We start from the raw sequence: 14,131 nt of genomic DNA on the forward strand, positions 1-14,131 counted from the left end.
TTCTGGAGATACAGATTCTTTGGTTTTAGGAAACGTCATCTCAAACTTTAGCACACGTTAGAATCACCTTGAGGTTTTGTTAACACAGATTTCTGGCCCGGTCCCCAGAAGTGTTTTTTTGTTTATTTGTTTTTTGTTTTTATTGAGGTGTAATTGACATATTTTAAAAGTTTTCATTTATATTAGAATATAGTTAACAATGTTGTGTTAGTTTTAGGTATACAGCAAAGTGATTCAGTTATACATATACATGTATCTATTCTTTTTTGAATTCTTTTCCCATTTAGGTTATTACAGTATATTGAGCAGAGTTCCCTGTGCTATGCAGTAGGTCCTTGTTGGTTATCTATTTTAAATATAGCAGTGTGTACATGTCAATCCCAAACTCCCTAACTATCCCTTCGCCCCAACCTTCCCCACTGGTAACCATAATTGACATGTTAGTTTCAGGTATACAACATAATAATTCAATATTTGTACATATTGCTTTTTTTTTTTTTTTAGCAGAAAATGAATTTGTATTCCTGAATAGGTTGAATATCCAAAGCTCATGTTGTTAATCACTGTATGCTCCCTCACCAAGGCCTTAAAGAAACCAGTTTGGGTAGAGGGCAGTAAAAAAGTTGCTAGGTGGGAGAGACAGCAGAGGAAAGGTGGCAAAGAAAGCAACCTTTCTGACTGAAAGAATAGTATTGGCTTCAAACACTTTCACCTGACTGTATTTTGTCTTGCATCTTTTCCCTTTTTGTTTGACTTTTAACAGAAACCTGTGTGTTAAAGAGGTAGAATTTTATCAAGAAGCTAAGAGAACATATTTTTCTAGTATATACTATAGGTTAGTAAAAAGTCTAGGTGCATGATGATGAGAGTTTATCTGAATTAACTGGATGAAATATTGATAATTCCTTATTGGCTAATATTTTTGAAAATTCCTTAAATAAATAAACAAGTTGCATAAAAGATATGCTGCTTCTCTGTCCTTCCACAATAAGTAACCTTTAGCCATCATAAAAGTAGAATCCCATTTTAATGAACTTTGCAGAACACCACAACTGTCACATTTCTACACAAACCTTATTGACATTATAATGTCTTCCTACAGTGCACAGTGGCTCAAGTATGAGCTTTAAACTTTATTTTAGGAAGTTAGTATTGTCCCATAAGCATTAAAAGAGTTGGTTTGAAATTAAATGAAAAGAAATGCTTGCAGAGTTACAAAAACAGTGGTACTTAAGAGGGTACGTATCAATATGGTCATACCCTCTACTGTAGCTGTGTTTGAATAATTGTGAAAAGTTCATAGTCTTCCTAAAACATAACAGATCGGGAATCAAGGGCTGCTGGGCCACAAAGATGTTCCTCTTTGCACAGCCTATCTTAGTGATTGGTTCTAGACTTGCTCCTTGTGGAATGGACATGACTCTCAGCATGTGTCAGAGGGAGTGGCATGGGTGGTGGGGCAGAGGCAGTAAAGTTTGAAACCTCACTATCCATAATGAAAGGAGATTGGCAGACTGACAGCAAAAGGCATGTAGAAAGCAGGAGAAATTGTTTCAGCATGTTGCCTTTTAGAATGTGGTTCCTCTCTCTAACTTTAGAATCTGTTTAGGGACTCTCCACAGAGAGTCTGCTTTATCTGCTTCCCTTGCCTTTTTATGAACTTAGGAAGTCTGGTCACCTGTTGTGAAGGCTTGGTAAGATTCTGACCCCTCTCTCCTCTTCCTTCCTCAAGGCCCAAGTAATGCCCCAGCATATTGCTCAGATCACCTTTTTACTTTCCTCTACCTTAGTCCCTGAACATTCCTTCCTGACTTTCATTTCATGTGATTGATAGGGTTTTTGGTTTGTTTGGCTTTTTTCCCAGAACTTCGAAGGCAGAATCACGTATGAAAATGATGATAATGGCTGCCATTTACTGACTGCTTACTTTGTGCGAAGAGCCATGCTGAGTATTTTACTTACATTACTTCATCTAACTCTGAAGTAGTTAATATGAGTATCCCCATTATGTCGGTGAAGAAACAGGCACAGAAACAAGTACTCAGCTTCTAAGTGGTGGATCTAGGGTTCACTGTGGGCGTTCTGACTTGAGTCCATATGCTCTCAGCCTCCCTCACCACCCCCCATAACTGGAATCACATCCTAAACTGGAGGCTCCTCTGTAGGCAGCAGCAGCCTTCTAGTTCCTTGTTCTACCCAGTAGAGCCCTATTTGCTAAAAATGAATGAATGTGAAATTCACAAGCCACTAGTGTAGTACAGAAAATAGTTATGTATGTAAGCAGCACTGAATAGCCGTGTGTGTGACAGGAACTTAGGGTTTTTTTAAACACCTGTAATTTTCTGTTTCTTGTCTATTGGCTTGTTCTTTTTTCATACCCATAATGGCTAGACATAATAGGTGCCCTTATACATGTTAAATCATTGAATCTGTTATGTATAAATAAATAAAGCCTGTGTTAGAATGACGTTTGTTGGGGCATAAATATAGCTTGATTTTCTAGAACTTGGGGGTTTTCATGGTTGAAGTGAAACAAGAGGGTGGAAATATATCATTGCAAGAATATAGAGTACTTTAGTTACATATCTATACCAACAAGTATCTAGTGAGTGTCTAGTATTTGGTAGCTACCATTGTAAGCAGGTGTGTAATGGTGTGCAAAACAGGCAGAGTTCTCATGGAACCTGTTATTTTTGTGAAGCTAGTTATTAGTTCCATTTTTATAGCTGAATAAATTGAGACAAGAAGAGGATAATTTCCCAAGATTGTCTACTAAGTAGTCGGTAGTTTTATATCTGTAAATTATTACGTGCTGCCACTTAGCCATGAGATTCATTTTAAAGTAGGAGTCATTTTCAGTCTTATGCTGGTTAATTTTAACCAGAAAAATACTACGCATTTTAGTAGTCCGGTGGTGTTTCTAGCAATCATAATACAGCTTCTCGGGAATGCTTATAGTATATATTATCTTCCTTGGGTAATATCTACAAAGTAGTACTGAGCCTGCCTTGTAGCAGTCTCAACATTAGAGGTAGATATAATAGATCTTTGTCTGGGAGAGGGAAGGAAGTGAGAGGGAGGACTGGAGCATGTGACAAGGTCATGATCATTCAGTTGAATAATCTAATCATTTAGCAGAAACATCTGGGCTTTCCTAGATGTCGTGATGATAATTCATCAAAGAAACACTTTTGTGCTAACAACAACTAGTGAAATGGGGGAGGGGATGAGACTTTTCTTCTTACATTGTAAAACCATGACCAGGAAGCCTTGGGAAACAGAACTTGTGAGCTTTACAAACTAATTTATATGCACAAGTTGACAAATTTTAAGAAGCACTATTGTGTGCAGAATAGGAACTAGGTAATAGGAGGAGTCAGCTAACCATAAAAGAAGTAAGTGAAGTGGTCTCTTACCCTCAAACTTGTTGAAGAAGAATTGGCATACTTACCAGAAATCTATTTCTGAAAAGTATCTAAATAATATCATTTAAAATGAAAAATATTTGAAATAACCCAAATGCTCGCCAGCATGAAAATGGATCAAAAGTTGTTTATACATACAATGGAGTATTACCTAGTAATACAGCAGCCCAAAGGATAAAGTATAGCTACACACTGCAATGTGGGGGGAATCTCAGAAACTGCAATTTTGAGTGAAAGGCTTAGGTTATATACAGTATGAAACCTTTTTCGCTACAGTTAAAAAAAAAACTGAAGCTAAAATATTGTTTAGATATCTGTGTATTTGTAATAATATTTTTAAAATAAGGCAATGATTTACACAGATTTCAGAAGTAGGTGCCTCAGTGGGGCAGGCAGGAATTCAGAAGAGAGAAGGAGCATGTAAATGTAAGACGTTGGTCTGTTTCTCCAGTTGGGCAATGGTTTCATGGGGGTTGGTGATTTTTTTTAAGAATTAAAATTATGCATTTAAGTTTGTTATTTAAAGAAGTCCTGAAGTGAGTCATTTTAGAAGAGTCCCTCCCCCCCCCCCCATTTATCTTTTCACAGTTCTGAATGTATCGTGTTCTTAATACGTCCACCTGAGTTAGTAAATGTGGCGGGAATTCAGTAAGATGGTTTTCTCAGCTCTCTCAGAGAGGTGGTACAGTAAGCAAGTGACAGCCTTCATGATAGTCAGAAGAATTTAGTTTACCCTTTGCCAGAACAAGCAGAAAGATCCCACTTGGGAATTCCCCAGCAGTCAGTGGTTAGGACACGGAACTTTCACTGCTGGGACCTGGGTTTGATCCCTGGTGGGCGAACTAAGATCCCACAAGTGTTGCTGTGCGGCCAAAAAAGAAAAAAGAAGAAAGAAAAGAAAAGGCCCACTTATTAAAAACCTAAACTAGATGGATGTATACGGGTGACTAAGTGGAATATATGGTTTGTGAAACATTAAGGTATAAAATATGAAAGCTGATGAAATTTTTCTCTTCTTCAAATCTTAACTTAGTTGAAATTCCTATTTAGGAAATTTCAAGAGGACATTGCCGGTGTTACTTTGTTTTTGCTTTTGTTTTGTTTTATTTTCTGTGAGTAAAATTTAATCCTTGGAGTGAAGTGCTGAAGTTGCAAATTATAGAAGAAAACATGGGCTTCAGGGGCATGCTAGAAGCAGCTGGGAATCCCAGATATGCCACTTGCTAACCGTGTGATCTTGGGCCAATTATATGGCTTAACTTTGGTTTCCTTGAATGTAAAGAGGGAATATCAATATCTACTGTGGAGGATTCTTGTGAGGCTTTGATATGATATTTATAAAGCACCTAACAGAAAATAGAATTTCAATAAATGATAGCTACCTTAAGTAGTAATAATCTTGCCACATCATATAACGGGGACATTGGGTGTGACAGTCAGTCTTTGTCTTACAATAGTAGCTGAGTAAATATACTTTAAAGGAATGTAGCTACTAACTTTGAAAAGTGGATCTCATTTGCTTTGAATCAGTCATAATGTGGAAAATTCATGCTGTGTAAGCAGTTAGAACATAGTAGTATTCAGACCATTATCTTGGATTTCAACTTCACATAGGGTTGTTAATTCTGTTTTAGGGCCACAGACTGTACCCCAGCCCTCCTCACAACTGTTCTACAAATATATGCTGTTACTCACAAGTGGAATCAAATGAGAAAATAGTTCAGTACAGCTTATAATTAGTGTGTTTATGAGAAAAGATTATGAGAAAAAAGTTCAAGGTTTGTATGTCTTACTGAAGACTTAATATTGCCTTTATATTCTAAGCCAATATGTTTACATAGTAAAGACCCAAATGTAAAAACATTACCAAGCAATATTTAAAATTATTTTTATTAGTCCTCTATAAATAGTGTGTGTTTTCATAGTAAATTCATTGCTTATGAACAGAACAATAACTGTCATGTTGAAGACTCAGGAGTGTTTACCTGCAAACAGGTATAACTTGGCAAAAGTATAGGTTTTCCTGCCCACCCACAGTTCTTATTTCTTTATTTTTTTTAGAATAAATTCATTTATTTTATTTATTTTTTGCTGTGTTGGGTCTTCGTTGCTGTGCAAGGGCTTTCTCTAATTGCAGGGAGCTGGGGCTACTCTTCATTGTGGAGTGCAGGCTTCTCACTGTGGTGGCTTCTTTGGTTGCGGAGCACGGGCTCTAGACACACAGGCTTCATTAGTTGTGGCACATAGGCTCAGTAGTTGTGGTGCACAGGCTTAGTTGCTCCGCAGCACATGGGATCTTCCCGGACCAGGAATCAAACCCATGTGCCCTGAATTGGCAGGCAGATTCTTAACCACTGCACCACCAGGGAAGTCCCCAAGCCATTTTGGCATAGTTATAGATATATATATATATAGATATATAGATATAGATATTTAATATTTAGTTATTTATTTGGCTATACCAGGTCTTAGTTACCGCACACAGGATCTTCGTTGTGGCATGCATGTGGGATCTAGTTCCCTGACCAGGGATCAAACCCGTGCTGGACCACCAGGCAAGTCCCCTTATTTCTGAAATAACTGCTACCACCTCCTCATACTGATAGGTATGGGAAACTCAAGGGTGATCAGTGCAGACAGGTTTTTCTTTCCTTAGCAAAAGTTTTAATTGCTTTGGGCTTCCCTCCCTGCGTCCTCTACCTGGAGAGAAGGACCTTTGAAAGGAGTGCTAACCAGGTTTCTCTGCTTATTGACCTAGATGTTCTTGTTGTGCCGGTGTGTTATAATCAATCCAAATCTCCTGTTCAGGGTTAAGTAAATGCTTATTGTTTGGTTGGTGGGAAGATTGTTCACCATGATTTGTGACAGGCTGAATTCAGCTATTGGTGAACACAGGCAATCCCAAAACATTCAGATTAATTCACATATTCACCGTTCTGTATTCTTGATGTCATGTGTACAGATAGCTAGGGGTCTTTGGTATTGTGTTTCCAGGAACTATTCAGTGTAATTTTAAAGATTTTAATGACTGCTTAACTATCCCCCTTTAAGTTTTCATGTATAAGGATGGAAATATGTCTGGCTAGAAAGGAATTGTAGTGTAATTAAATGTGAATGTGTTAAATGGAGGCTTATATTCAGTATTTGGATGTGTAAACTCTGCTTCCTTGAAGAAGTGATCTTGTCTTACTGCTGTATGAGCAGTGCCTAGCACATGGAGTACTATCAGTGAATACTGAATGCATGAATGAATGAATGAATAGCTCTGGTCCAGATGTAGGATAATGTTGGGAGAGATTTAAATAGAAGTGAATAAACCTACTTGGAATATTTTATTTTCCTTAGTAACTTGCTGATTTTCTTCCTAATTATAAATAAGCATATACATATATACATTCTTACATTGCACCAGTTTGCCTTCCCTCTAGCAATGTGAAAATGCCTGTTTACCTACAGAATCTGGTTCTTAGCATTTTTTCTTTGAGCTCAATCTCAAATTAGGATGGAAGCATTTATGAATTTTTTTTGTATTTGCTGTAAACACTTTATTCTAGTATGGCTATCCTTTTCATTTATTTAAAATTTTTTTTTCACTGAAGTATAGTTGATTTACAAAAGCAAAATGATTCAGTTATTTTTTAAAATTTATTTATTTTTGGCTGCGTTGGGTCTTCATTGCTGTGCATGGGCTTTCTCTGGTTGCAGCAAGCGGGGGCTACTCTTCGTTGGGGTGCTTGAGCTTCTCATTGCAGTGGCTTCTCTTGTTGCAGAGCATGGGCTCTAGGTGTGCGGGCTTCAGTAGTTGTGGCACTCGGGCTCAGTAGTTGTAGCTCTTGGGCTCTAGAGCACAGGCTCAGTAGTTGTGGCTCATGGGCTTGGTTGCTCCATGGCATGTGGGATCTTCCCGGATCAGGGCTCGAACCCGTGTCCCCTGCACTGGCAGGTGGATTCATAACCACTGTGCCACCAGGGAAGTCCAACTCAGTTTTTTATATATATATTTTATATATATATATGAAATTTTAATAATACTCAAGGAGAAATTTTTCTTTCAGTTTTTAGATATCCCTCTGACAAGAAATCCTAGAACAGAATAAATCATCTTGGGACATACTTCTTGAAGTTTTATGTTCCTCCCTAAAACCTGACCCTTAAGTAAAAACAAACAAAAACTCCTAGAACAACAAAAAAACCCCAAAAACTTGTTTTCAATCATCCAAAACATTCATCCAAAACATTTTCAAAGAAAATCTTTGTCATCCCTTATCTCCTTGTTATTTGTGTAGCCCAGAAAGCAACTACCTAACTTTTTGCTATCAAGGCATAAAGGTCTCATTTGTTAATATAGATATGTGGGTGGGTGGGTGGGTTAAACTTGTTAACTGGTTTATGAGAACATGATAATGTGCCCCTTAGAATGGTCCACGATGGGAGAATTTTTAAGATATAACATAGTTTTATCCTCTTATTAGAAATTATTCTAGTGTAGAAACTTGGTAAATACAGCAATATCAAAAGGAGAGGGGGAAATTGCCATTAATCAGGAAGGATTTTACTTTTTCAACTTCAGGTTTTTTTTCTTGCACTTCTGTCCAATCTAAAAAGTTAGGTCTTTGTACTTTGGAGAAGGAAATTGTGAATGCCTGAGAGTATGATATTTAAATGGAAAATCTGCTTTAGTTTTTCTTAAAACACCACCTTCAGCAGAGTGAAGTATTTTAATAGCTAAGTATATATAAGGATAGAAAAGGTGAATTATGTGTTTGTTGAATTAATCTAACTACCTCTCTTACCATCTTTGCTGTGCAGTATTACCCAGTATTAATTGTCCTCCTGTCATCCAGCCCTTTTATCCGACAGAGAGGGGAATTGATGAGGATATGTGCATTGTGTTATGTCTGATCACAGTTTGACTAGCACAGTCTGGAAGTGGGTTGTGCAGGATGAGAGCTAGCAGCCTAATTGCTCTCCCTGCATCAGCAGCATCTATAAAGCATCCTGGGAATTGCTTGCCCTACGTTCAGAGCAGCTGGTCACATGAGCCTGAATTTTCAGTTCAGTTCATTAGTCAGCCATTTTGGTCAACACCCTGCTTACTGCGCACAACCAATCCTATTGGAACTCAGCATCCCAGCTCCTCTGAGCAGATCCTGGAAGTAATTTCTGCAATTCAGGATTTTTTTAAAGCTAAATAGAAAATATTGGCTTATTTTTTGTTCATTTTTTTTCTTTTGTACTTTTTTTTCTGCACAAAGAAGGAGGATTTTTCACTTACTCATACAGAGGCCAGTTTTTTAAAGCCAGCTAAGGTGGCATCGGCTGTGCGGCATTTCAAGCCTCTGGCTCAGCTGAAAAAGAAGGGGGTAGGGAAGGGAAGATACAGGAGAGAAGCTGGAAGAGGACAAGCCATCTTATTTTGCTATGTGGTAGGAGCTCTCTATGAGAAAAGATAGAATTGTTTACCTTGAACAGTTGGTTCTTAAACCATAAGGTGTTTTTCCTTGTTTGTTTTTTTTTAACCTCCCCCACCCCTTTTCTTGAGAGCTTTGCTGCAGAGCTTTGGATTTGGGGGTTTTTGTTGAGGAGGTTTTATTTATTTTTATCGGGTGTTTGTGAGTGTGTGTGTGTGTGTGTGTTGTGGTCCCAGCTGAGTCACCATGTCTGCTCTGACGCCTCCGACCGATATGCCAACCCCCACCACTGACAAGATCACACAGGCTGCCATGGAGACCATCTACCTTTGCAAATTCCGAGTGTCTATGGATGGAGAATGGCTCTGCCTGCGAGAGCTGGATGACATCTCCCTTACACCTGACCCAGAGCCTACCCATGAAGGTATGGTCAGAACCCATCCACTAGTGTCTCTCCAGCATCCTCACTGTTACTCGGGCTGGGAGGGTCAGGGAGAGGCAGGAAGAACCTATACTCTAAACTATTAACAACACTGAAAACCCTTCATTCCTACCTATCACCAGCTCCCCTTCTTTACTTTACTAGGGAAAAATATTTTTCTCTGCCGCTGAGGTATCCTTCCAAAACATGCTGGTGCTTGTTCAGAGTTCTTTGTCTCGAAGCCTCTAAAAAGAACATTTGAGGTCACTTATCACTTCTCACCCTAATTGACAATGAAAAAGCTATTAATTCAGATTAGATGCTAAAATATTATAGAAATTATAGTGATTCTTAATAGAGTAAGGTAAAATAGCATGACTATAATTACAGTATTGTACATAGTAGAAACACTCATGAAGACTATTCTAGCATCAGGATATTATGTTAAACAGGCTATGATATCTAGAAAATATTTGGTCAAACATTCTTTTTTTTTTTTAATAATATGGATTATAAGGTTAGATGAGAAAGCAGTTTTACATTCAGTGCTTATTTAATAAAGATGGTGCCTTAAAAAAGCATAATGCCTTAAAAAGGCATGATTGATAAGGTAATTCTTACCCATGGAACCTATTGGCCATTGCTTTTTATAAGTTATTTGTGGTAACTGTGATGACCCACTTGAAATTTCCACTGCCAGTACCTTTGAGACCTTTGTGGTCTCGTGACTTGTGACTTTTTCCCAGAACCTTTTCTAAATTGTGAGAGATTTTCATCTTCTACCCCTAAATTCTCTTAATACAGTAAGAAAGAGAATTAATTTGAGTCATATTTTGAGTCAAGTTGTTTTGCATTTTTATGTAGTGTCCTCTTAGCTAGTGTTTATTCTCTACCCTTAAAATAATGAAGACAGACATGTTCACATATGAGAATAAATACTTCATAAAATCTGCCTAATATTTAGGCATCCTGCAAGATAGAGGGCACAAGGTGAATTGCACCTATCAATTGGGTTAGGAAAAGTGATTCCTTGCCCTTGACCTAGCGTTGCAACGTTATCATGACTCAGATTCCACCCTTTGTGTCTGAAGAAGATTTTATCTTCCCAGTTAGACACTTTCAGAGAGGGTTAACATCACAGCACAAAGCAGTCATTTGGGTGTGTCTTTTAGGACAATATTTAAGTAGTTTTTAAGGCTTTTTGCATCTTTTAACAATTGGTTTGTCAGTTGGACAGCTTCCTTTGGCTCTAAGCTTCAGACTGGACTCAGGGGTTAGAAGACATCAGCTGGAATTATATACAATGCCAGTACTGTTTAGAACAGCCTCCAAAGCTTTAAAAATCTTTAGGGAAGAGAAGTACATTTTTAGAAGGCTACCAGGAAGTCTTTTAGCAAATGCCTCAATTTGCATATTTTGTTTTAAAAAATATTCATTTTGAAAGTCATGCAAATATGAAATATTCCCTTAATTATAAAATTTAGTGTCAGTGTCTCAAAATAATTTTTAACGAATTTAATAATTGGAATACGTGTTTGTTTTTTGAGCAAGATTCCTGTGAGTGAGCAAAAGTGAGCTGTCTGGTTCACATAAGGATTTGTAATGGTGCTGTTTGAATTCTTTATAGAGAAATCTGTGATGGAAAATGTATGAGAGCTGCAACCTACGCTCAAGAGGCACTTCCTTTGAGTAAAGGAAACAGACAAGTAGGAAGGTCCGATACCTTAGAATCAACTGTAGAGAGTGTGGAGGAAAATAGAGAAACACTGACAATGAATTTTGGAATTCTGCCTTGAATTGGGTAAAAGAAGCAACAATTTCAAATTATTAGAACTAGAAGTAATGAAAGAAAGTCCAGGCCCAAGAAAACATCTGTAGGTTTAGTGCTCTAGGAGACCAGGTAGTGCTATACAGGGATTTTTTTTTTTTCTTTAAGAACTTTTATTGAGATACTATTGACACGCATATATTTAAAGTGTACAATTTGATTTTTTTTTCCTTAGTAATGTATATATGGCAATCCTAATCTCCCAATTCGTCCCACCCCAACCCCCCTATGCAGGGATTAAATTTATTTCCTTACTCCACTGGCTAACTCTGGATGTCTAAACAGTCATTTGAACCAAGAAATGCCTGCCTTAATATTAATGCTAGTGGCATTTGTTGAGTTTAATTTAGCTATCACTGTTTAAGTGGTGATTGCCAGGCCAGTGACAATGGGAATCTCATTGTGTTACCAAAATGGAGCACCTGGTGCCAGACACAGGAGTATTCACAGAATATTTCCTGGCTGATTCATAAAGGCAAAGACATCTGACCGCACAAATTCTGCATTGGGGCCCCCTGACTCCCACAAGAGAAAATGGGCAAAAGCATAATATATCCTCTTAAGACGATAATATAGACTAACTTTGTGGCCTCAGCAGTATAAGCTGTGTAGTTTACAACTTTTGTTTTCTGCAAACAGAGTTCCTGCCTTCACTGTGCTGCCCACAGTGTAGAACTGGAGCTAGAGCTTCTGCCTAGATTAACTCTTTTTTTTGAGGGGGAAGGTGTGGACGGGAAGGGGTGCCATCACTTTTATTTATTTTTATTTATTTTTTAATTTTTTTTTAAAGAACTTTGTTGACTTCAGTTAACATACAATAAACTGCATATATTTAGAGTGTACAATGTGGTATCCCACTCTCCCAATTTATTCCTAGCTTAACTCTTAAATACGTGGGAATAAAAACTCACTTCCTTATTTTAGTGCTTATTGGTGGTCAAGGAGGTGATCTCTCTCTCTCTCTTTTTTTTTTTTTTTGCCATGCCACATAGCTTGTGGGATCTTATTCCCTGACCAGGGATTGAACCTGGGCCCTTGGCAGTGAAAGTGCGGAGTCCTAACCACTGGACAGCCAGGGAATTCCCATTTCTCTCATTTCTCTTAATATACTTTTTTTAAAAACCTAGAGAAAATCTCCAAATCTTTGATTGTAAGGAGTAGGTTCCGGAAAGGCTTCATCCTGTGACACTTGGACTGGGCTCAACCTTGTGTGATAACCAGACAAGTACTAGGCAGATGCTGTGGTGGATGTGGGCCAGAGGGGACGTTTCAGATGGAACATAGTGAGCTGGCCGAGCTGGGGAAAAGCAAGTGGTTAGGAGTGGTACCCACCAGATAATAGGTTAGGAGGGTTGAATGAGGTAGTTAATGTAAAGTACTCTATAAATGTTAGTTATTTGTGTTATAGTTATTCATGGAGCCGTGATTTGAGCTGCAACAGTTTAAGCCCCATTCTTAAATCTCTTGCCATTTTTAGTGTGAATTTCTGTTTTTATATCTAGCCTTCTGGAATAGTCTAAACTACTTGTTTGCCAGACAGAGTAAAGGTTAGTAGCTTAAATTCATATTTCAGCATTGTCCTTTCTTGGGCCTTTATAAACAAGAAAATAATTGGTTAAAAATAAAACTCAGTTTTCAGGAAATACTTGTTTTCCTATAAACCTTCTTTTAAAGGAGAGGAATCCGACACTGGGAAGTGAAACAGTTGATCGCTTTAGTACAGTAAAATATACCATTTGGTTACAACTGTAAGCTTTGAATTTTTTTTTGAATTTTTTTTTGACTTAGAAAATGTCCTCAAATACAGATAATAAGAGGCATGAAGAAATGTTGCATTGAACAGACACATTGAGAAGAGACCCTCTGCCCCGTCTTTGATTTTAGAGTTATTATAGAGAACTGTATGTGATGGCCAACATCAGACATGCTGTTACTGCATGACTCTCCGGTTTTCCCCTGGTAGTTGCATTCTGCTTTAGTGTTTATTGAGAGTATCTGGCACTTATACTGTAACGTATAAGGAAGTAGCTTACATGTAACATCTGTGAGTGTAGTAATGATACCGCACTACATACAAGGAGTGTGTTTTGGTCTGTCAAGTGGTCAGAAATATTTACTGGGCATCCTTTGAAGCAAAGTCCATTTCTAGAGACTCAGAAATAGGTGGCCCTTGCCCTCAACAAATTCACAGTCAAGGCAAAGAGGTGAAACAAAAATGTCAGAGGCTGCTGTAAAACAAGTGTGAACGACTTAGTTGCTAAAGGACAATCCTGTTCCTTAGGAACTGGACATGGAATTCAAAGCCAGATAACACCTAGAGTGACCACACTTCCCAAAGGACAGTATGCAAGTAGATTTGGTATCAGATTTTTCCATTCAATAGGGAGTATTCTACTGATACAATAAGCAAGGAAAAATCCCCTGAAGATGAAATGGAAAATGTTTGTTTTTCGGAGACTGTGGAAAGTGTCTGGTGCTGAGATAACTCCATTGATGTTTACTAATGTACTTTTACTCATTTATATCACTGCACACCAGTAAAACCCCATCCTGCCTGGGAACTGCATATGTTTTAATGAAAAAAGTGCATGTCCCATTGGGCATTTTGTCAGGGGAAGCCAAATGGCTGTTTAGCAAGAAACTTCATAGCATGAATTCACTGCAGTCTAGTGCAGGGCTTCTAAATTTGGGAACCATGACCCAGAAAATTATATATAAAATTTTATATCTGCACATTTTTTTTTCTAGGGGAAATATCCTTAGGGTCCATTAGAACCCCCAAAGAAAAAAAAGCAGTGTTTAAAAAATGTGCAGTTTTTATCATAAGATCAGACCCTCGGCCCTTCATTCAACATACATTTAAGTATCCCACCTATAATTTATACTCCACACTGTGCTAGGTCCCGAGGTACAGCACAGTGAACAAGCCCACTCCTCTGTATTTTCTGAGCTTATTGACAAGTGAATGGCAATCACCACAATGCATTGGTACAGAGTCAAAAATATTTTCTTATGAAGTGCCAGGGAAATTTTCCAGTTGAGATAA

The 14,131-nt window shown here is 37.9% G+C and overlaps 1 protein-coding gene across 16 annotated transcripts in view; it reads left to right on the plus strand.

The window, feature by feature from the left end:
- The window catches only part of RUFY3 (RUN and FYVE domain containing 3), an 80,875-nt gene that overhangs the window by 6,556 nt on the left and 60,188 nt on the right, over positions 1-14,131 (plus strand). The window contains exon 1 of one of the 16 annotated variants that reach the window (XM_057725438.1): positions 8,443-9,260. The exons of 11 other annotated variants lie outside the window; for them this stretch is intronic. In XM_057725438.1, the coding sequence (XP_057581421.1) occupies positions 9,083-9,260 (178 nt within the window). In that variant the 5' untranslated portion in view covers positions 8,443-9,082. Of the gene's footprint in view, positions 1-8,442; positions 9,261-14,131 lie in introns of those variants that run through there. 4 more of the 16 variants (XM_057725437.1, XM_057725429.1, XM_057725431.1 and 1 more) reach the window with 4 other exon arrangements.

This window comes from Hippopotamus amphibius, chromosome 3 (assembly GCF_030028045.1).
Source record: "Hippopotamus amphibius kiboko isolate mHipAmp2 chromosome 3, mHipAmp2.hap2, whole genome shotgun sequence".
Classification (NCBI taxonomy): domain Eukaryota; kingdom Metazoa; phylum Chordata; class Mammalia; order Artiodactyla; family Hippopotamidae; genus Hippopotamus; species Hippopotamus amphibius.